The 24279-nt window shown below is 39.1% G+C and overlaps 1 protein-coding gene across 1 annotated transcript in view; it reads right to left on the bottom strand.

Moving 5' to 3' along the window:
* The window catches only part of LEO1 (LEO1 homolog, Paf1/RNA polymerase II complex component), a 32472-nt gene that overhangs the window by 3672 nt on the left and 4521 nt on the right, over positions 1 to 24279 (bottom strand). Inside the window, exons 2-11 of the mRNA XM_043471970.1 lie at positions 19769 to 20530; positions 17735 to 17839; positions 15061 to 15155; positions 13922 to 14067; positions 13086 to 13170; positions 9289 to 9383; positions 8391 to 8525; positions 7067 to 7202; positions 5697 to 5883; positions 2868 to 2965 (exon numbers count right to left, since the gene is read on the bottom strand). Coding sequence (XP_043327905.1) covers positions 2868 to 2965; positions 5697 to 5883; positions 7067 to 7202; positions 8391 to 8525; positions 9289 to 9383; positions 13086 to 13170; positions 13922 to 14067; positions 15061 to 15155; positions 17735 to 17839; positions 19769 to 20530 — 1844 coding nt within the window. The remainder of the gene's footprint in view (positions 1 to 2867; positions 2966 to 5696; positions 5884 to 7066; positions 7203 to 8390; positions 8526 to 9288; positions 9384 to 13085; positions 13171 to 13921; positions 14068 to 15060; positions 15156 to 17734; positions 17840 to 19768; positions 20531 to 24279) is intronic.

The following is a 24279-nucleotide window of genomic DNA, read 5'->3' as shown; positions in this document are numbered from 1 at the left end:
TGAGGGAGGTAGAGGGCAGCTCCTGTAACAGATAGCTAGGAGGCATTCACAAGAGATATTTTTAAGTCATGCAGTTACAGGTTTGTAATTGCCCGGCCTCAAAGGCTATCTGATGGATCACATGTAGAAATCTCATTTCTGAGAATTCTAGGAATAAACAGAAGTCCCATGGCACTTTTCAATTTTCATTCAGTTTCTGCTTGCCAATAAATAAAACAGCATCTGCTTAGATGCCAGTTGCTGTTTGCCAACAGTTCAACACACTGTAAATGCATCATTAAGACATCTCCTATCTAATTTAAAACAAATATGTTGCAAAATAATTTAACAATTTTGTCTATTTATCTTCCATAGCATACCACTTCCAAGGAAGACTGGGAAATACTAAATGTTGTGATTAACAAACAGTAACACAAGGACAAAATTCCGTTTCACATGAGAAAAGAGCTCATGCAAGTTCACAGTTCATAGAAGGCCAAAATGATCAAAGTACATTGAAATCATGATTAACAGGAACACAACAATGTTTCCACAATATGGCAGAACAGTCCTCTGAATAACCCTCTCACTGAAAATAACAATGATGAAAAACTATAAACAAACCCAAGTGATGGCAAGAAAATAAGGTATAATCACAAGCCAAAAATTAAGCAAAACCAAGAACCCACAAAGACGAGCAGAGCACTAAATCAGGCTTTCTCCTTGAAGACAGTTACCAAACTGTAGGAACACAAGCTTTGCTTTTATGCCTTGCAGGGTGCTGAGAACAGGACACTAAGGCCAAGTGCAGCAGATTAACAACAGACCCCAAAGGACTGTATCTTTACTGTTCAGGTGAACTAGAGATAAGCCCAGGCCCCTTTCTCTGAGGCAGGGGTCAGCAAATCATCCCGGTAAAGGGCCTGAGGCTAAATGTCTCGGGCTTTACAAGACATATGGTTTCTGTTGCAACTAAGCAACTCTTGTCACCACAGAAGGAAAACATCCAGAGACAATACATAAATGAATAACTATGGGTAGATTCTGAAAAAAGTTTATTTGAAAAAAAACAGGTGGCAAGCTAGATTAGTCCGCGGGATATAGTTTGCCAACCCCTGTTTCAAATGCCTGCAAGCATAATTTCCAGTCTCTAACATTTGAACTAATTAAGAGGGGATTAAGAAAAAATTTAAACATTTCTAGGAAAATTCATAACAACAAGTCAGAACCCATACTTCCAGTAAAACTAAAACGACCTGTTCCAAGAATATAATTTAAAGTAGTCCCAAGGTACCCGAAAGAAGCAAATATATATCATCTTCAGAGGAATCCATCAATATAGGCTATAAAAATGTCCACTGATCTGAGTAAATCAATCATTTAATTACAGAACACATGGAGAAATAAGTCATCATGAAACCGCTATCAGAAATAAGAAGAAGTAAAACCACATATGTAAAGACTTCAGAATTATCAGATATAAAAGACCATACTAGTAGGTTTAAAATACTTAAAGACATAAAGGAGAAACTGAAAAATACGAATTAGGAGCAGGGTTTTTTTAAATGACCAATTTGAAAAACTAAACCTTTAGAGATTGAAAACTGGAACAGTTAAAAATTGAGTAAAAGAGATCAATAATGTATTAGACAGCTAAGGAAAGAAGCAGTGAACTAGAAGAAGCTATCCAAGAATGCAAAGAGAAAAAGACATGGAAAATATGAAGGACAGCTTGAGAGTCATGGAGGATACAGTGAGAAGGAATAACATGTATCTAATCAGAGTTTCATGAAGAAAGGAAAAAGAATGGTAAGAAGTAATATCTGAAGAATTAATGGCTGAGAAATTTTCAGAACCAATGAAAGATATCAATCTATAAATTCAGAAAGTCTAACAGATCCCAATCAGAGAAATTAAAAGAAATTCAAAGTAGGATACCACAGAACAGTTCAAGAACACCAAAAATAACAATAATCTATAAAGACTTAAATAAAATAAGTAAGTCCTAGGTATGTAATGCACAGCACAGTGACTATAGTTAACAGTACTCTACTGTACAACTTAAAGTTGCTAAGAACATGGATTGTAAAAGTTCTCCTCACAAGAAAAAAACATACATAACTATTGTGGTGATGGATGTTAACTAGACTTACTGTGGTAATCACTTTGCAATATATACATATATCAATCAAATCAATATGTTGTACACCTGAAATAATATAGTTATATAAAGTTACATGTCATATATCATGTATCAAGTTACATATATCTTGAAAAAAAGACTTAAAATTTCTCAGTACCTGAACTCTCATAATTTGAAAAGGATACTGTTAAAAATATAACTTAAAATTCCTTTGAAATTTTATTATTTCAGTAACACATGGAAATTTATTTTATTGAATTACTCAATACTATTTCAAATACTAGTTCATCTACATAAAAAGAAAACAGATTTTTCTACCATAAGAATTATTTCTGTAATTTTAAAAACATACTGAAAATTTTAAAAAAAGAGCAAAAGAAAGAAGAGATACACACACTGTCTACCCACACTAAATGATTTCTATAACAGTCCTCCAGTAAAGCCTGGCTATCTCAGGGCATGTCTTCTCCCAGGCCTCTGCATCTACCTGGCGTGCCCATCCTGGCTGGTGTGCCCTGTGCTAGCATTCTTCCTTCAACACACCAAGAAGGGGTCTCCTTCTCTAAGCAGAGGTATCAGACGCTCATCTGGGCCACTCCCAGCCTGCTTCTGGATTTATCTCACTGAGCTTCAGTGGAGTGTGTAGACATATGTCTGTGCTCCTAGGCTGTGAGCTCCTCCTCATTCCAGGCATTAACCTGTGGGTACAGGGTAAACCTCTAGAATTGAATAAATTTGGTTTTACCTCATCACTGGTGAGTTTCTTCGCTTTGAGTAACCTTTGAGCCTTATCTTCTTCTGATCCCTCATCACTGTCTGATGAATAGATTCTAGCTCGTTCCTCTGAAAGCAAAGAGTAAGATTTGTGAGTGACTTTCAAAGATAATCCATTCCTGGATCTTTCTTCTGATGTATATCTTCAGTTCCTTCCACATATTGTTTACAGAGAAGCAAATAGTTAAACACTTTTAAAATTCCAGATTTCCCTGGTGGTACAGTGGATAAGAATCCACCTGCCAATGTAGGGGATACAGATCCAATCCCGAGTCCAGGAGAAATTCCACATGCCACAACTAAGCCCATGTGCCACAAGTACTGAAGCCTGCACTTCTAGAGCCCATGCTCCACAACAAGAGAAGCCACCACAATGACATCTGTGCACCACAATACAGACTAGCCCCTGCTTGCTGCAACTACAGAAAGCCTGCAAGCAATAATGAAGATCCAGCGCAGCCAAAAATAAAAACTTTTAAACTTTAAAGATAAATGTAAATTGAGATCTGTTGAAACGAAGTACTTGTCCTCTCAAATACGAGACTGATTTTAAAAAAATTTTTCTAAGGTTTGTGTGCAAGATGATTAAAGAGACAGACATCGCTATTCTTCCAAAATAGCCTGAGTCATTCTTTCATAGAAGTAACAGTTAACTCAAGCTTTGGAGATAAAACAGGAGGTGGGTTCCAAAGCCTATAAAGACCACCTATTACCAGGTAGACATTTCAAGGGAGATGGAGACGAATAAGTCTGTGCTGATGCCCCAGCTCAGGAGAAACATGGGTGAAATGAGAACAGTTGATATTAGACCAACCTCCTCACTTAATAGCCCGAAGCCCTCCCCTTCTCCCTACTCCCTGCCTACCTGACTACCGGACAGAACTTATTATTAAAACTTGCCTGTTAGGACTAATCACTGGGTAACTGAATATTATATAACTCTCTCCTAAAGACATCCTCGATTTTTTTGTGTTTTTATTTAGTTTATATGGCATGTATTTCTGCAATTAATCTTTCCTGTGGGAAATTAGCACTAACGAAAAAATAAAAGGTCTTTATACTGTAGTCCCAAAATAAATAATAGGCAGGTATGAAGGGTGTAAAAAGTCCACCAGAACAAATGCAGTTGCTGTTAAAAAAAAAAAAAAAAAAGGAGAAAGGCATCTCATGGGATAGTCAGAGAAAGGAAAATTTGGGTGTTCTTAAAATTTATCATTCTAACAGAGCAAAACCATTAACATGGTGACCCAAGGTTTTGTACAGTGATTCCCAAAGCTCTATTAAAGCTCATCTGGAGAAGACTAGGTCCTCATTTTACCGATGGGGAATGTGGTATATTCAGAGATGTGGAGTCACTCCTGAAGCTGATGAGTGGCAAGTACAATGATGATAGTATTGTGTGACATTTATTTAGTACTTGTTATATGCTGGGCACTGGATACAGTATTTAATATGCAGTATGTCAATTTTCAAAACAACCTCATGGTGTAAACACTTACTAATAAGCAGCTTTTTCGTTGATAAGGTAACAGAAAAGAGGTACTGTAACTTTCCAAAAGTCATCCAACTAGAAAGTAGCAGGGCTAAGATCAGAGCAGGCAGGATCAGGGTGTCCAGCCTGGTCTTCCACCTCGGGTTCAGTTTACTTTTCAGCACGACATCTCACTTGCTGGCTGCGGGGAAACTTCTGGAGGCAGTACTGTGGCTGAGACAGATGCCTCAGAAGTCAGGCCGCCTGAGTCTTGAACTCTGTGTGTACCAGCTGCGTCTTTGCGCAAGCCACTCAGCCTCTCAAAGTCTCAGTTTCCTCAATAAGGGTGAGACAAAAATGGATCCTGAGGCATTATACTAAGTGAAATAAGTCACACAAGGAAAGACAACTACCGTATGGTCTCACTTATGTGTGGGATGTGAAAAAAACGGAAAACAAAGAACCACGCTCATAGATACAGAAGCCAGATTAGTGGCTGCCTGAGGTGTGGTGTGGAGGGTGGGGGCGAAGGGAGTCAAAAGGTACAAAATTCCAGTTATAAGATAAATAAATCCTGGAGATATAGTGTACAGCACGGTGATTAAAGTTAATAATACTGCACTGCATATTTTAAAGTTGCTGAGAGCAGATATTAAAAGTTCCCATTACAAGAAAAAGAATTCTACAACTGTCTTTGGTGGCAGAAGTTATTAACTAACTAGACTTATTACAGCAATCATTTCACAACACATACAAATATCGAATCGTTAGACTGTAACCCTGAAACTAATGCAATTAGTTCAGTATTCAATTAATACAATTTAAAAAAAAAGAACAAGACAATAATAGTAACTGGGTCATAACATTGTTATGAGGACCAAACAGGATCCATGTTTGAGTGTCTGCCTGGAACTCAGTAGGTGCTGAATGACCGTTATAAATTACTGGTACTTATGAAAGAAAAGAATATACAATGGAGAAGTTTGAAAGAAAACACATGTATTCTCTGAAAAACTGAGCTTCCTGATTCCTAATTAGTAATTTTAAAAGTTGAGAAAAGTTCCAAGATACATAGTTGGCAGACTTTCAAACCAGAGAGCAGAAGCTCAAGAGATGCGTCTAGAAGTGACAGTACACACAGCTTCTACTCTTCTAGGCTGACCCAAGAGAATTTCACAATGACTACCTCTTGAGACCTTGAAACGTCTCACTCATTAACACCGATTCCTAAAAAATAAAATGCCCAATGACTCGGCATTCACAGTATACTGAACGCAAAGATGAATTCCAGGACCCTGAAATGACAAAATTTCATTTCTGCTCACTCACCTCGAATGCCCCCTTTGTATCGGTTTTTAATGGCAGCCAAGCTGATGGACTCCTCGCCTTCCTCCTCCTCATCGTATCGATCAGGTTCTAGATAACTAGCACTCAGTCCCCGCTGGTGCTGTTTCTCTCTCATGCGGCGCTGCTGAGACTCCCTACGAATAGAAGCCCTCAAACGTTCTTCTTCTTTCTGTAAAGAAGCAAATTAGTGAACTTTAAAAAAGATGAACTCACTTAATGCCCACTTGAAACTTCTTTACTCTAAAGAACATGTAAATGCCTTGCCCAGGATAACACCAGTTCCTATGTCCTCACGGTGAGTTCTCTCCATTCCACATCTCTGTTACCACACACAGTCATTGTCCTGTTCAATTCTAAGGTGTGAAGACAACACGGGGTGAAGAGGCAGGAGGCTCCCTCACACCAACCGCCCCATCACGGTTGCTGGGAGCTGCAGCATCCCCTCTGCTGCCAGGAACAGTCCAGAGGACACGACCAGCCTGAGGAACCTCATCCATGCCCAGTGGATGCCTGAGGGAGGCAGGTTCTCTTCACTCTGAGACACACACCTGAGTTGTCAGGCTCCACCAAACTACCATGGCACCCAGATATTCCTGCTTGGGGCCCTCAACTCAGGACACTCCCGAAAGCTAACAGCAGAATGAGGGGGTGCTGGTGGAGAGGGGCCCTGAGTCCCAAAATAGACCCTTCATTCTCTTCTATCTGCCTGGCTTCCACACCTTGAGGTTCACCAGGCAGGCCCGGCTATGAGAGGTCAGGGATGTTCTGGCATTCCCTTGATTTCTTGTTTAATTGCTTTATTACTGCATACAACTCTAATTCTGTAAAAATCACTGTCAACAGAACAGGGATTAAAACCAATCTAGCGGATTCCTTGTGCATTTCCACAGAAGTTGGGGAAGTGAAGGAGGGCTTGGGCATCTCTCAACGTGGTCCTGGAGCCTGCAGGTCCTTCAGCCCCCCTTTCTTCAGTGGAAAAGGGAGGAAACTTCTGGCCTTCTTATATTCCATCTAGACTAATTCTCAAGCATTTCCACTTATTTTTGACATGGGCGCCAAATCAGCCATGGATGACTTATTTAATCATCCTTGAAATTATCTATGAAGGTTCAGATTCTTTTAGTCAACAGGTTGCTCTCAGGACTTGGTGGGAGAGAAACCAAGCCAGGGTCTGTTTTAGGACCCTGACCACATCACCCTTATTTGCCAAATGTTTAGGAAATGGAAACCAGCTCCCTGTTCATGCCAGATGGAAGGAGGAAAGGGTAGGTCAACAAGAGATGATGAACAACATTTTGGGAAACGCTTTTCTTAATTTATCAAAATTCTGGGAAAAAGCTCAGGCAACATACCTTGATCATCTCTGTGCGCTGGCACTCAGGATCACGACCAGCCATGGGTAAGATTCTAATCTTCTGTGTCTTTGAACATCTATCTGCAAGTGACAGTGTCATCTTTCTATGTGTGGCACTGTCTGTAGAGTGAGGTCTGCAGGAAATGAACAAAAATACCTCACTGTTTAGCAAATACATCTGTAAGCCAGCCATACCAACAGCAGAGGAGGCCAGTGAGCATTTCCCATTCTCAAGAAAAAAATAGGCAGAGACACAAAACAACATACTAGATGGGGATTCTAACCTTTCTTCATTCTGCAGCTTACTAAACCATTCTAACCTCCACAAGTGAAGTAAAATATGGAAAGGTTGAGTAAAAAAGGCTTGCACAGCATGATTACCCTCTAGAAGCAGTAAACTGATGGGCTCACACGGCATTCATTAAAAAATAAAAATTAAAAGAGAAAGAAAGAAAACAAAAAAAGAAAAAACAAACAAAAACCAGAAGCATTCATTGAAAACTGAGTGCCAAGCACTGTACTCTTGTGTTTTATATATTACATGACTTCACCGTCATAGCTCCTCTATGAGATAATTATTACATTTTATATACTAGGAAACTGAGGCAAGGAAAAATTGAGACAAGTTGCACAAGGTCATGCATGTGGAAGTGAGACTTAGATACAGGTCTATTTGATTCCAAAGCCTATAATCTTGACCATTACAACTTTGAAAATGTAATTCATAACCAAGAATACTGTGCCAACTCTAAAGGTAAGCATTACCCAAGGAGGATGATCTGCTTAGAATCAAGGAAAGAAAAACATGCCTGCCTGTCCTGTCTCGACAAGGGGAATGCACTTGCCAGCTGACCCAAGTGTGCAGGACTGCTTGAAGAGGTAATGGATGCAGGGGCCTAAAGAACAGATGACCTTGGCCTTCACACCCACCAACTCACTGCCCTTCCTCTGACTGCATGCCCACTAAGAACCTCTAACTATCAGTCTCACAGGTAAATTTTACTAGAAAGAAAGACACACTGCCCAGTTAGTACTCTTAGGCCTCCTGGCAGTTATAGTAATCACTAGAATTAATACACACGTTCTGGTTTACATACCAGTCTCCTGGATCTCTGGTTAGCACGACCTGGCTCCCTGTGAAGCAGCAACTTTCAGAGCACTTGACAAAAGAGCCTCTGAACCTTCAGAGCTGAGAACCAGATCTTGGTCTTTGGGGAACTATACTGTGAGGTTATGCCAATCAGGAGTCATGCATTTTGAACAACACCTGTATTTCACTGCTTTTACTGTTTAACAAATAGTACGTTGACAAGAGTAATTACCTGAATGTGAGTTTGGTTTTAAAGACGGCTTGTCCCTGTAGACCAGTACCTTGTCTTATAAAAAGGTGGTTGTGATCGCCCTGCAGCGGAGCCTTGTAAACATCAAATACCTCATTCCCTAAGTGCAGGGACATGCTGAAAAGAAGGAACACTTCACATGTTAGTCAGAAAGCTCTCACTCTCTCCTTTTACTTCCCTTCGAATGTGAATCAATGGCTGCTTTCTCTCCTAACACAGAATTCAGAAGCAAGGGAAGAATAAAAAGGCATGATGTGAAAAAAGACTTACTAGAAGTAAAGAATGCTGTGTGTTTATGTTTAGGAAGCAAAACATGCTGTGACATTCACTCAGCCCCTACCACCTTCCCAGTGAGGGGCAGTTTTACTAAAGTGTCAACTTCTAGGGAGGAGTACGCAATGGGCAGGGGAGCTGGTCTAATTTTCCTGACTATGGTGCTATACCCAGAGGACGATTATATTTCCAGCCTACTTTTTTTTTTTTTCCATTTATTTTTATTAGTTGGAGGCTAATTACAATATTGTAGTGGGTTTTGTCATACATTGACATCAATCAGCCATGGATTTACATGTATTCCCCATCCCGATCCCCACTCCCACCTCCCTCTCTACCCGATCCCTCTGGGTCTTCCCAGTGCACCAGGCCCGAGCACTTGTCTCATGCATCCAACCTGGGTCCAGCCTACTTTTAATAAGTCTCCCACCAGCCTGTACAACCCTCAACTGCTTATTTATTTCTGAGGTTTTCTATACAATGCCAGAGACTAAATAACAGAAATCCTTTAATAAGATGTATACCCCAAATAAGGTCTTATTCCAAAACATCATCCCTCCCAGCCACATTCTGTATGTTTCCACACTCTTCAGGCATCTGTGCTCACCTCCCATCGGACCACTTGACTATTCGAGCATTGCTTTCTTTAATTTCATTTCCTTCTTCATCCCGGCGTATCCTCCACCTTATGGTATTTTCTACCTGTTTTAAAAATACAAGTGCCTTAGAACACTGTCATTTTTGCGTCTTCTCTCCTCAAGAGATATATAATCACAGAATAAGCATAGACAGATGGTGACAGAAAAAAGAACATTGAAACCCTCTTGTTTTAATCACCTAGAGACATTAGATAAAATAACAACAGGAAAGAAAATATGCCTACGTGAATTTCTACTCCCAGTGCTGGAACTACAGACAGAGCTCAGTGCCAAGGCATCTGAGCAGGTGCTAAATCTGTAGTAACCTCCAGAAGTTGTAAGACACAGGAAAAGCTAGCAGGACAAGAAATAAGGTTTGAAGCCATAATGAAATAGCAATTTAGGATTGAGACTCCTATATAAAGCAGGTTCTCTCATAGAACTAAAAACCCAATAAATGTGGGACTAAAAAACTCTGCCTACTGGCTTAGGAAGATAAGGAAACCCCCACATATAGGTAAGGAAAAAACAGTACCTTATGAAAATAAAAACCCCAAGTTTGAGCAGGTTTAGAGCCTAACTTTATCTTAACTTTATGGGGAAGGGGGAATACCGGACAGATTTGCAAAATTCAAAGGCTTCCTAAAATTAAAACCACTGTTATTGAAATTAAAAACTCAATGGGACCTCCAGGAAAATACAGCACACTAAATGCACATACTTTATCCATGCCACATCCTGGAAATGCACTAAAATGACAGCAAAGAACTGAAAAAGGTCACACTCACAAGGAGAAAGAGAATGTGAACGAAGATGGCATCAAAGAAAAGCCAGCACTTTGAAAACCGACAGGCTGAAGCCCAAGCATCCCCCTGCCTCTGCCCCTACCATCGACCCTAACTGCAGCCACTCCCACTCACGGCTAGATTTTCCAGATCGCCTCTGTTAACTGCCTCTACAACTGTGTCCTAATGACTTCTTTCCAGTTTCCCCATCCTTCTTTATTCCTCACTAAATAAACAAACTATGAAGCTGACTGATTAAGAATGCAATAGATCAGTTGGTAAAGAATTCGCCTGCAATGTAGGAGGTCCCAGTTCAATTCCTGGGTTGGGAAGATCCACTGGAGAAGGGATAGGCTACCCACTCCAGTATTCTTGGGCTTCCCTTGTGGCTCAGCTGGTAAAGAATCCACCTGCAGTGCAAGAGACCTGGGTTCGATCCCTGGGTTGGGAAGATCCCCTGGAGAAGGGGAAGGCTACCCACCCCAGTATTCTGGCCTGGACTCTATAGTTCATGGGATCACAAAGAGTCGGACACGACTGAGTGACTTTCACTTTCAATATTAAATATGATGTCATATCTGAGATTTGTTTCCAAACAGTCTGGGTAAGATGGGGTGAGGAATACAGATGAAATAAGATGTCCAACCTGACAACCACTGAAGTGAATGATGGGTACGTGAGAGTTTACTACACTGTTCTTGCTATTTCTGTTTATGTTTTAAATTTTTCTTAATAAAAGAAGCTAAACAAAATGATCTGTCATTATCCCTGCCTTCCCTCTCAAATAGAATAGGTTTGTTGCTGTTGTTCAGTTGCTAAGTTGTGTCTGACTCTTTGCAACCCCATGGACTATAGCATACCAGCCTCCTCTGTTCATGGGGTTCTCTAGGCAAGAATACTGGAGTGGGTTGCCATGCCCTTCTCCAGGGGAATCTTCCCAAACCAGGGATAGAACCCATGTCTCCTGCACTAGCAGGTAGACTCTTTACCACTGAGCCACCAGAGAAGCCCTATAAAACAGGTCGAGTGAGTGAGTGAAAATGGTTCAGTCGTGTCTGACTCTTTGCGACCCCATGGACTATACAGTCCATGGAATTCTCCAGGCCAGAATACTGGAGTGGGTAGCCATTCCCTTCTCCAGGGGAGCTTCCCAACCTAGGGATCAAACAGAGGTCTCCCATATTGCAGGCAGGCTCTTTACCAGCTGAGCCACAAGGGAAGCATAAAACAGGTTAGCCACATAGAAATATGAAAACACATGGGCCATTATTAACTGGGAAGCCACTTTGAAAAACGCTTCCTATTGTATAAGGTGATTCAAATAATAATGATGCTGTGATAGAATACTCTGCTAGGTCTTACCCTATTGGGATGAAAGACACATTAAAGTACTTCTAAAGACACAGAACCTCAGAGAGGTACATAAAATGTACCTGGTTCTTTGTTCATTAAAGAATTAATCATACCACCAACTGACTCTTTAAGAATGGTAGGCCTTGTCTCAAGAGCATCATTCAAAAATCAAGGATCCAAGGTTATTTTCCATCACCCATCAAGGTTTTAAAAAACAATAGTCTGCTATACACTGACATTTTGTAGTCTACACACTAAGGTTTCAGAGTAAAACATTTATTTTCAGACATTAATGCTGATACTAGAGTCTGGTATTACGTGACCTTAAAACATAGATACATTGACACTTGTCAATGTATCATGATAGAACATAAGGGGAAAATGTAAAAATCAGTAAAAAGTAAATAAGGAACTATCACATTAATTTATATAAATGATGAGAAATAAAAGCAACAGAGTAACTACAGAGGTACTAAAACAGTCACGAAAAATTAACAGTGCTAACCTTAAAACAATAGATATACACATGTTCCAAGGGAAACATTAAGAGATAACCTAACATGGAGACAGAGGAGGGGAAGTAAGAAAAAGAGCAAAAAAAAAAAAAAAGCCTAAGTACTATATATTAATGGTGTGACCTTGACCAAGTTAATGGTGCCTGTTTATCTCCATTTTCTCATCTGATTTACATTTCCATTAAGTGGGAGGAATAATGAAATTTCACTGAAAAGCTTTGGAAGCTCATGCCTTTTAGAGAAACCATTTTATATCAAGGTTCTTTAGGTACTTATGGATCCATTAAACTTGAAAAGATGGAATTATTCTAAAAGTTCAGCCCCTGAATTCTAAGAAGGCCGGACTCTCACTTCTTAATATTTTAATACCATGTACAATATCTACTGGAAAAAAAAAGAAAGTATTTACAGGAAATCTTCAGATTTAAGAATTTAAAATGCATAGCACCAGTTTCGGTATCATGAGTTCAACAGTTTCTTGATACTGTGCTACAACTCAGCTCTAAACCATCTACTTAAACCTACATCCTCCTTGATTAAAGGAAGATTAGAGGCCCTCCTTGAACAGAGTAACCAGACAGTACAAGGTCTCAAAGAGAAGCACTAACAGGAATTTAGCACAATAGAAATCTCTCCTAATAGTGAACAAGAACAATTAGAAAAATACAAAGACAGCCATGTGGTGAAGTGTTAGGTACCAGTAATAAATTCTTCTTTTGTATATAATTTGTTCATCCATAGATCAAAGAGCCTGAAGATAATTTCCCCTTGCAGGAAGTTGCTAGAACTTAACCCACAACAAATATGGAGGGAGCTGTTTTAAACACAAACCACAGTACAACTTATTCTGAAGAAAGTAGCTAATAATTTTTTTAAAGCACCAAAAGATGTAATATAGCAAAAAAAAGAAAAGTGATAAAAAAGTGACGCCTTTACAGAGAAAAATCTATGCTATTTTCTTTCTAAAAAATATTCTGAAAAGGTAGACAATTCATTTTTTGATGACACAGGAAACAGAGAAGATCATTTTCAAAAACTTAAGTCTCAAGTTAGTATCCCCAGGTTTTACTTTATAAAAGAAAAAAAAGAAAGGGGTAAAGCACAGAATGGTACCTTTAATTTTAACCTGGTTCGACCTTCTTCATCCAGCATTTCTTCATCTTCAAATTCATCTTCATAATACTGAGGATCAAATGGTCTACAAATTGTTTTTAAAATAAACTATTAATCATATTTTGTAAGAAATATTCCTGCTATATAAAGCAACTTTAAAAAATCATAGTAACTAAAAATCGTAATAGTCAAATATCTTCATGTTCAACTATAAGGATGTATTCAAATTACTGCACCTTCTTGAAATTTGGTATTAATACATATTGCTTGAAAAAACAATACATATTGCTTGAAATAAAGAGCAAGCAAGGCTAAATATTCAAGTACTCTTAATTCTTATTTAAGTCTCTGAACAAGTAGGCCATGTATACCCTAGCTTTCCACATTTTGCTTAGGAAAAAATTTTTAAATAGCACAAAGAGCTTGCATGTCACTTAGTGAATAATATCCATCAATGCTGTTTAACAGTCCAAACCATTAGTTTTTCTAGATCCACAATGGCTGCTATAGAGGACATCTGCAGTTTTTCTAGCAAACTTCACTACTCTCAATTTCAGTTTTTTCAGGGCTTCATTAGTCAGAAACACCCAAGACTAGTGATATCTGTTAATTCATAAGAAAGTAACAGACTGCTAAAAACAATTACAAGCATTATAAATCTCCTTTACCCACAGTCCATACTTTTTCTATCACAGGATATATTTGGTTTTTATTTTTTCAGAGATACATAACAAGTTTTCCGTTTTGTGACTAGTCAATTCATACAAAGTAAGAAAAATATCAACATTCTACATATTCCTATCCAACATTAAAAAACTATCAACTGATCCCCTTACCTGGGTTCTACGCTGAGAAAGTTGGGCAGCTTAACAAAATATAAGTCATTTCCTAAATCAGTGTTTACTTTGGGTATTTCTACTTCTATTCTGGTCTCAGGAATTGGCTCCTCCTCCTGTTGATCTTGAGGCAATCCATTTTCATCCTAGTAAAAGAGTCACAGAATTTTAGAGCTTGATGGGACTTTAGAGATGGTCCAGCTCCATTTCCACGTTTAGGCAGATAAGAAGTAAAATGAGACATGACTTCAGGGTTATTATCCATCCCTACCAACCCACCCCCCAAAACCCTCACGGATAAACAAGATTGGTTTAGAAGCATCAGAGTAAGAAAACATCTCTTTTATGATAAATCTATCTTCCACATACTCACCAACAGAAATGTGAAATTAACGGACACTTGAATATGAAATCACTTTATCAATTAAAATTAGAGAAAATTATCAACAAAACACACTTGCTGACATGAACAAGAAAAACATTCAAATAAATGTTATTCAATTCACAGGTCCATGCAGTCTAGTCTGTTAAGGTGTGGGCCCACCTCACACCGGGCAGTTCTTTCTATCTTCTTTCCCCCAGTGACAACATCTTGCAAAAACTACAGTACAATATTACAACCAGGAGACTGACCTGACCCAAGCGGATAAAGGACATTCCCATCACCACAAGGATTCACGCTGCCCTTTTACGGCCAGCATCCACTTCCCTCTTGCCCTCACCCTGCTGCTGTAATCTCCATTAATCTTGTCTCCATTTCTATAATTCTGTCATTTTAAGAATGGTTAGAGGAGTGGATTTATACAGTCTTAACCTTTTGGGACTGGCTGTTTCTCACTCAGCATAATTCCCTGGAACTTCATCCAAGTTGCTGCATATATCAGTAAATTTCATATATCAGTAAACTTCATCCAAGTTGCTGCATATATAAATCCTTTTCATTGCTGAGTAGTATTCCACAGAATGACATTTCAAGAAAGTTTTTTCTAATCCTCTTATAAGCAGGAGTTCTCTACATAAATGAGGAAGTCACACGTTCACTGTATTTCCATACTGCAATTCAGTTACTGACTTCCTCTTCCTGGCATAAAAGAGACACTTAGTTCTCTCTTCCAGTTCTCATTGGTAATTTTACTTACAACAGGCTGTCCTGGAGTGGGTGGTTTATCTTCCCCATCACTCCCTGAAGATATATCATCTGCACCTCCGAAGAGATCCATGGTTCCACTATTATCTTCAATGCAAGAGGAAAAAGGCACAGTATTTAATACCTGTAACAGTGATTCTTCAAAGCTATCACTTCAATATATTCCTAAAGTTTCTAGACCGGGCACCTGAAAACCACCCAAACACAACTCTGAGCCTCTCACTCACAGATCTAACTAGAGTGTCTGTGCAAAGGGAAGAAGGCAAAGCCAGTGAAGGGCAAAGTGCACAGGAGGCACTCCTCTTCTCCTTTATTTACTGCATCCTTGTTTTTCCACTTTCCTTTATTCCTCAGGAGCCCAAATATCCTCCTACAGTCCAGACACTCAAATTTGGGGCTTAAGCACATCACACAGGCCTATTCTCCACGTCATCCTTCCAAATTTTAAAATTACAGGTCATGTCTACCCAGGCTCCCCTCCTCTCAGGAAGAACTTCACCCAGGTACAGGCAAAACAACATCATCAACAATAATCTGTAACAAACCAAAGTGGGGTAGTAAAGGAGATGCCAGGAAGATAGGAGGGTGGTCAAAAGGTAGACTGCTTGAAAGTGAGATTATAGAAGAGTTACAATTTTGGTAATGACATGGTCTAGGGTAAAATCATAAGAGTGAGTCACTAAGACGACGTAAAGGACAGATCATTGAAAAAGAGAAGGAAACCTATTAAAATGGCCAAAATTCAGAACCCTGACAACATCAAATGCTGGCAAAAATGTGCAGTAACAGGAACTCTCATTCACTGATTCAGGTAGGAATGCAAAATGGCACACCCACTTTGGAAGACAGTCTGGCAGTTTCTTACCAAACTAAACATATTCTTAGCAGATGCCCCAGAAATTGCTGCTCCTTGGTATTTACCCAAAGGATCTACACACTTATATCCACACAAAAACCTGCACACAAATGTCTACAGCAGCTTTACTCATAATTGCTGAAATTTAGAAGCAACCAAGATGTCTTTCAGTTCGTAAATGGATAAACTGATACATCCAGACCATGGAATACAGGAATACCTTGGAGATAACTCAGGTTTGGTTCCAGACTATGCTCATATGCTCACCTGATTATTTTCTTCTTAGGTTTTATCACCATCTAACATGCTATATGTTTCATTTACTTACTGTGTTATCATTAGTCTCTCTACCCTACCCTGACCCCAACAGAATGCGGGTTCTACAGGGAGATGTGTTTGATTACTGCCACATTCCAAGTGCACAAAATAGTACTAGTACAAAGCAGATTCTCAATAAATGTGAACAAAGTAATTAATAGATGTGATTCTCACAACAACACTATAAGGGGATTAGCATCATCTCACTCTTACAAATCAGAAAGTGAAATTTCGTTAAGTAATTAATTTGACCAAAATCATACAGTTGGAAAGTAGAACCACTAAGATTCTAACTTGAGTTATCTGATTCCAAAGTCCATGTACATAACTAGGAGTTATAGACCCAAAGATCTTTAAGTAAATCCCAGAGCTTATTATTCTGTCCAGCTGTCTCCTTTTCTCTCTAGCTGACCTGCTAAATGTTTGCTTTAGTTATACTGTTACTTGTGATAATTTATATAAGCTATTTATTTTTTTTATATAAGCTATTTAACATTAATGCCTAATTATCATATAGCACAATAATGGCTGTGCAAATTATCAAAATTATGTTTACTGTAACTTTTATACTAACATCTTTATTGTATAGTAATTTGCCATTTGAAATGCAGTCACACATAGATATAAACAGGTAGATCTTGACTGTGTGTGTCTTAGTCACTCAGTCGTGTCTGACTCTTTGTGACCCAGGACTGTAGCCCTCCAGGCTTCTCTGTCCATGGAATTCTCCAAGCAAGAATACTGGAATGGATTGCCATTCCCTTCTCCAGAGGAACTTCCCAATCCAGGGATCGAACCCTGGTCTCCTGCATCACAGGCAGATTCTTTACCATTTGAGCTTCAGGGAACCCCCTCAAAGTCACTCAGTCATGTCTGACTCTTTGCAACGCCATGGACTGTAGCCACCAGGCTCTTTTGTCCATGGAATTCTCCAGGCTATTTTACTGGAGTGGGTAGCCATTCCCTTCTCCAAGGGATCTTCCCACCTCAGGGATCAAACCCAGGTCTCCCGCAATGCAGGCAGATTCTTTACCAGCTGAGCTACCAGGGAAGTCCAGGTAGATCTTGTTGCCTTACAAAAAACCTACCTTACCTATCACTGGGTTTTTATGAACTCTTCACCTAAAATAGCTTGAAGAATCAGCTTCTTCATCTACTATTAACCTATTAAGAACCTAAGAACAAGCTAACAAGCTGTCCGAGAACTGTCACTATTCAACCCGAAGAACAGAAAATGCCACCTCCTTCTCAACAGAGCCTCCGGCCCCTAACAGCAGACTCACTCAGACTACAAATGAAGCAGGTTCTTCAACTCCTTAAGTGTGAGCAGTTTCTCTTATCTGTACAACTTCCCTGGGTACACTAAATGTATGCACACTCTTTTCTGTGAGTCCTGCAGTCTGGGGTAAATGCCCAGGGTTGGGAATGTACTATAGTTAAATGCAGAGAGAGGAATGGAAATAAAGATATATAAAAGAAGTAAGTAGAGTACCTTTTGGTACCTCAGTGTCACTCTCAGCTTCTGAATCGGATGCAATTGCGTTCTTGCGTTTCATTCGTAAAACTTCGTCCTCACTATCACTGCCTCTTGCAGATTCTGTAAGAGTGGAATCAGAAGTTCTGCATAATCGCAGTCATACCATCACTTTGATTTTGTGTGTTTGAAAAGCAACACTGGAGAGAAACAAACTATGGACCACCCACACAATGGAAAACTACTCAGTAATAACTAAGAATGAACTACTGACACAAGTAATAATTTGGATGACTCTCAAATGCATTACAGTAAGTGAAAGAAAAAAGGCGCCACTACTGTCTGATTTCATTTATAAGACGACATTCTCAAAAAGACAAAACTACAGTGACAGAAGAGCAGGAGCTGTTAGGGGTCCCAGGTGGGGCAGTGTATGACTACAAAAGGGACAGTATGAGGGCGTTTTTTAGGGCTGACAGAACCATTCTGTATCATGACTGTGGTGATGGTTACAAAAATCTATACATGCATTAATGTTAAGAGGACTCCACATACACACACAAAAATCAACTTACTATGGTTAATTTTGAAATAAAATTTAAAAAAGGAACATTGGTTTTTGTAAGCAGAAAAACTTGGGAGAATGAGAAAAGCAGTTCTGAAACTTTAAATTTATATATCATTCAATACAGAAGACAAAAGAGAAGTAAATATACCGTAATGGAAGACACAAATATATTATTTCTGGATGGTACAACTGTTCACGTAATTTTAAACTTCAAAACCCAACCACTGTAGAACTAGTTAAGCAGGATGACCAGTGACAAGACTCCTACTCTTAGTTTTATGTTAGTCTGCTAGTATTTGGGAAGTAGTGCATAAGCCTTAATGATTCTGGGTATTCCCAGTACAAATAACTCTACCCAGAATTAGTTATTGAATAATTACTGTAGTCCTATAGTCTATATAGACCTATATCCATCTCTGGAAACTGTTTGACCTCCTCTCCTAAATAATGTTAAAATGTGGTCTTGAAAGCTATCCTGAGGTATGTATTCCAGGGGAAAAGACCTCCCACTCCCCATACTGCAGCTCTCTAAGAAGACAGAATCAATATATAATTATAATCAATTACTTATAAAAATGAAGCAACCCAGATATTACTACAGGAAGACTTCCAACTTAATCAAAGTGACTTTTATATAACACAAAGAAATCAGATGGTTAACTGTTTTAATATTCTATATGAAGAACGTGCTAACTTCAAGAAAACAGTGTAAGTAGTTATTATGAAAAGGGATCCAGAAGCCAAAGTTCTGCTCTATGTTTTCCTGCTGTCTTCAGGAAATAAATGTTCTGATCCAAGCACATCTCCCCAGGATGAGGCTGCATGTGTCAGGCTATCATAACTCACTGAGATCATCCAACCTGTGTTGTCATTTTCTGGATATTATGCTCCTCAGGCAACCTCCTGACTGTTACAGTTTGGTATCCAATGCAGATTTCCCCTCAAAGGATACAAGGATAGAAAAATAACTGATGCTCTTGAAACAATTTTGCAATTCAATTTTTATAACTTCCTGTGGTTAGTCTGAATAAACTCCTTGGAGCCTGATTACCTCTGGAGGATGAAATTTTGGATCTCTAATAAACTGAACTGGAAACTGGGCATTTCAATGGCACGGGGGTTTCCCCCCCCAGGCACATCTATTCTCATCTGGGGCATGCTCTTCCGGTTACCCACAGAAACGGAACTGACTCTGTTCGGTATCTAGCTACTATAGCACTATACACTTTGCTCTAAGACTTCCCTCTTTAAATTTATTTCTTCCTGATCTATCATCAACAAAATGGAAGGGGGAAAGACAGAAATAATACACGAATTAGGAAAATGTTTACAAGTAAAATGTATAGAGTTAGAAAAGGTTGAAACAGAGGAACAGAAGAGAAAAACCAGAGTACTAAAGTAATGGGACTGTAAAAAGAATCAATGAGCCACCACTGTACCTCAATGCTTCTACTAAACCACTTTGGTTCTCATAAGTGTATTACCTGATTTATGGTCCTGTTCCTCTTCATCATCTGAATGCCTGTGTTCTTCATCCGAGGGCTGTGGCCTTTCATCATCAGAATTTTGCATTTTCTCTTCATCAGATATCTGTGGCCGCTCTTCATCATCTGAGTTCTGTTTCTCATCATCATTATCAGAAGCTGCTGGCCGTTCATCATCAGAATTAGCCTTCTCCTCCTCAGACAGCTGTTGTCGCTCATCCTCTGAAAGCTGGGGCCTCTCCTCATCATCTGTGTTCTGCATTTTTTCATCATCATCAGAATTCTGCAGTTTATCTTCATCAGACCCTTGTGCCCTCTCCTCATCATCAGAATTTTGTATCTTTTCATCATCTGACTGATCGCTTTTATCTTCCCTGCCCCATTTTTCATCATCTGAGTGTGCTTTTTCAGAACCTTCTGCTTCCGAGTGATGACTCCCTCCATCTGATCTATGACCCTCATCCTCATCATCATTGTCATTTCGGGTTTCTGATCCACTGTGTTGATCTACATCTGAGGGATCGTTGTCTTCATGGTCAGAATGCTCAGAAGCTTCTGATCTATTGTCTGATCCTTCAGAGTGATTATCACTCCCACTATGATGAGAGGCTCCCTCATCCTCACTGTCATCTCCAAACAGTTCCTTATTACTTGGTTTTCCTGCATCATCTCTTTCATCTTGATCGCTTTCACTTCCAGAGGCATTACTGCCAGAAGCAACATTCTCTTGATCAGAATCCGAGCCCGATCCAGAGTCAGAATCTATGGGATCATATAAACACAGGGTGAGGTAAGCAAAAAAAAGCAGAATAAGGAACACTAAAAGTCCATCCAACATAAAAGCAAGGAAAAAACTTCTTAAAAGCTGTTAGAATCTATCTTCTCAGACTCTGGAAACTAAAAGTTGCAACAACTAGGGGAATGTTTAATGAGACCAAAAAAAAAAAAAAGCCAAATCTCAGTAAAAAAACAGAATTTTGGGAACTTCTAACATACTCTGGTCCCTACCCCACCACCCACTGCTCCCAACCCACCCCGTGGTCAACAGTGCCTTGAAGATAATACCCTGAATTTTTGGCACATGTGCCACTAACGGAGGGAGCAAACGGCACCTCATTTGCAAAGAATCATGGTTGTTAGTTCTGATCTGTCTGGTGGATCACTGAAGGGACTGGCTCAAAGGACTTGACTTTATCTCACCTAACTTGGAACTACTCAAAACATTTACAGGTAGATGTATTAGTTGTGTCTGCTTTAGACAATGAATAACAGGGCAAACAACAGACTAACTAAAAAGCTTGGTTGAAAAGGCTGAGGAATGACGTAATATGAGGAGTAAGGACTTTAAAAGTATGATAAAACTTCTAGAGGAAAACACAGGCAGCACACTCTCGCACATAAATCACAGCAAGATCTCTTTCAATCTATCTCCCAGAATAATGGAAATAAAAACAAAAATAAACAATGGGACCTATTTAAACTCAAAAGCTTTTGTACAGCAAAGGAAACAATAAGCAAAATGAAAAGACAACCCATAGATTGGGAGAAAACATTTACAAATGATATGACCAATAAGGGATTAGTCTCCAAAATTTATAAACAGCTTATGACACTTAACAGCATCAAAACAAATAACCCACTCGTAAAATGGACAGAAGACCCAAATAGACGTTTCTCCAAAGAGGACATACAGATGGCCAGCAAGCACATGAAAAGATGTGCAACATCGCTAATTATTAGAGAAATGCAAATCAAAACTACGATGAGATATCACCTCACACAGGTCAGAATGGTTATCATCAAAAAATCCGCAAACAACAAATGCTGGAGAGGGTGTGGAGAGAAGGGAAGCCTCCAACACTGTTGGTGGGAATGTAAATTGGTACAGCCACTATGGAGAACAGTATGGAGGTTCCTTATAAAACTAAAAATAGAGCTACCATATGACCCTGCAACCCCACTCCTGGGCATATGATACATGCACCCCAGTGCTCATTGCAGCACTGTTTACAATAGTCAAGACAAGGAAGCAACCTAAATGTCCATCAACAGAGGAATGGATTAAGACGTGGTACATATATACAACGGAATATTACTCGGCCATTAAAAAATAATGAAATAAGGCCATTTGCAGCAATATGGATGGACCTAGAGAGTGTCATACTGAGTGAAACAAGTCAGACAGAGAACATGGTATAACATTCCTTATGTGTAGAATCTAAAAAGGAATGATACAAATGCGCTTGCTCACAAAACAGAAAGAGACTCATAGACTTTTCTAAGTCTTATAGTTGCGGGGGGAAGAGATAGTTGGGGACTTTGGGAAGATCATGTACACGCTGCAATATTCAAAATGGATAACCAACAAAGACCTATTGTATAGCACGTGGAACTCTGCTGAACTTTATTTGGCAGCCTGGATGAGAAAGGGGTTTGGGGGAGAATGGATACATGTATATGTATGGCTGAGTCCCTTCACTGTTCTCCTGAAACAAACACAACATTGTTAATGGGCTATATCCTAATACAAAATCAAACGTTTGTTGTAGAGAAAAAAAAACCTCCCACAATAAATGAACCAACCAAACAAACAAAACCCTCCCATATATTCTTAGCAATCTGGAAAGCCATGCACTTCCCCAAGGCTGTGCACATGCTCAAGAAAGAACCAAGAGGGCCCTAAGACCTCACTTCTGGTTGACCTTCAGGCTCCATGAAAGCAAGAAATGAAAGCAAAGACAGGATGAAAACTACTTGGTGGAGTGTTGAAAGCACACCTTAACACACACAGAGAGACAACCTGTGAAGTCTGGAAGTTTTCCTGCAATTGCTGTTGTTTCTTTTTCTGCATATAAGGAAACCTCTGTCCAATCACTAGCTGACCACTAAACTAACGGAGCAGAAACTTTAGTGGTCACATACAACAAAAATTGCAGACTTTACAAAATTATTTCAAAAGAGTTAACAATAATTACAACAACAAATAGCAACAATAAATGCTGGGGGTGGGGGTGGGGAAGGGAGTGTGCTGTCCTGAGTTACTGCAGTATAATGTCAAAATGTCCAATTATCAACAAAAACTCATAATGCCTGCAAAGAAACAATGAAGTATGGCCCATACATGTGAAAGAAAGGTTATAATCTGTCCCTAAAGAAGCCCAGACAATGAAAATGATATCTTATCAAATACAGAATATCAATAAAAAGACAGATATTATTTTTCAAAAAACTGAACAGAAAATCTGGAGTTGAAAAGTATAATAACTGAAATGAAAAATTCATTAAAGAGATAAACAGCAGATATGAGTGAGAAGAAGAAAGAATCAAGAAACTTTTAAGATACATAATTGAGATTATCCAGTCTGGTGAACAAAACAAGAAAAGAATGCAGAAAATGAAGAGTCTAAAATACTTGTAAGAAAACAGCAAGTATACCAGTCTATGCATAATGTGGGTTCCAGAAGAAGAGGAAAAAGAAAAAGGGACAGAAAATACATTTGAAGACCTAACAGCCAAAAACTTCCCAAATCTGATGAAAGACATGAGCATACACATCGAAGCTGTTTAACAAATACCAAGAAGGATAAAGTTAAAGAGACAGCACCCAAGAGCATTGTTATCAAACTGCCTAAGACAAAGAAAAATCCTAAAAGCAGCAAAAAAGAAACAACTCATCCCATACAAAGAGATCATTGATAAGGATAACAGCTGATTTCTCATCAGAAACCATAAAAACCAGGAGACAATGGGATGAAATATTCAAAGTGGTGAAACAGTCAATCAAGAACTCTATATTCAGCCAAACTATTCTTCAAAAATGAAGGAATTATAAACAACAAAAGATAAAGTGGACTTCCTCAAAATGAAAAACTTTTGTGCAAGAAAGAATATTATCAAGAAAGTAAAAAAACAACCTAGCGAATGGGAGAAAATATCTGCAAACCATATATCTGACACATATGTAATGGAAAAAGTGACAGACTTTATTTTCTTAGGCTCCAAAATCACTACAGATGGTGACTGCAGCCATGGACTGAAAAGACACTTGTACCTTGGAAGAAAAGCTATGACAAATCTAGACAGCTTATTAAAAAGCAGAGACAATACTTTGCTGACAAAGGTCCATCTAGTCAAAGCTATGATTTTTCCAGTAGTCATGTACGGATGTGAAAACTGAACCATAAGAAAGCTGAGCACTGAAGAACTGATGCTTTTGAACTGTGGTGTTGGAAAAGCCTCGAGAGTCCCTTGGACTGCAAGATCAAACCAGTCCATCCTAAAGGAAATCAATCCTGAATCTTCATTGGAAGGACTGATGCTGAAGCTGAAGCTCCAATACTTTGGCCACCTGATAAGCAGAGCTGAATCATTAGAAAAGACCCTAAGGCTGGAAAAGACAGAAGACAGAAGAAGGGGACGACAGAGGATGAAATGGTTGGATGGCATCACTGACTCGATGGACATGAGTTTGAGCAAGCTCCGGGAGATGGTGAAGGACAGGGAAGCCTGGC

Source organism: Cervus canadensis, chromosome 6, assembly GCF_019320065.1.
Source record: "Cervus canadensis isolate Bull #8, Minnesota chromosome 6, ASM1932006v1, whole genome shotgun sequence".
Taxonomy (NCBI): domain Eukaryota; kingdom Metazoa; phylum Chordata; class Mammalia; order Artiodactyla; family Cervidae; genus Cervus; species Cervus canadensis.
Note: the sequence above shows the minus strand (reverse complement) of the source record. Positions and strands in the feature narration are given on the sequence as shown.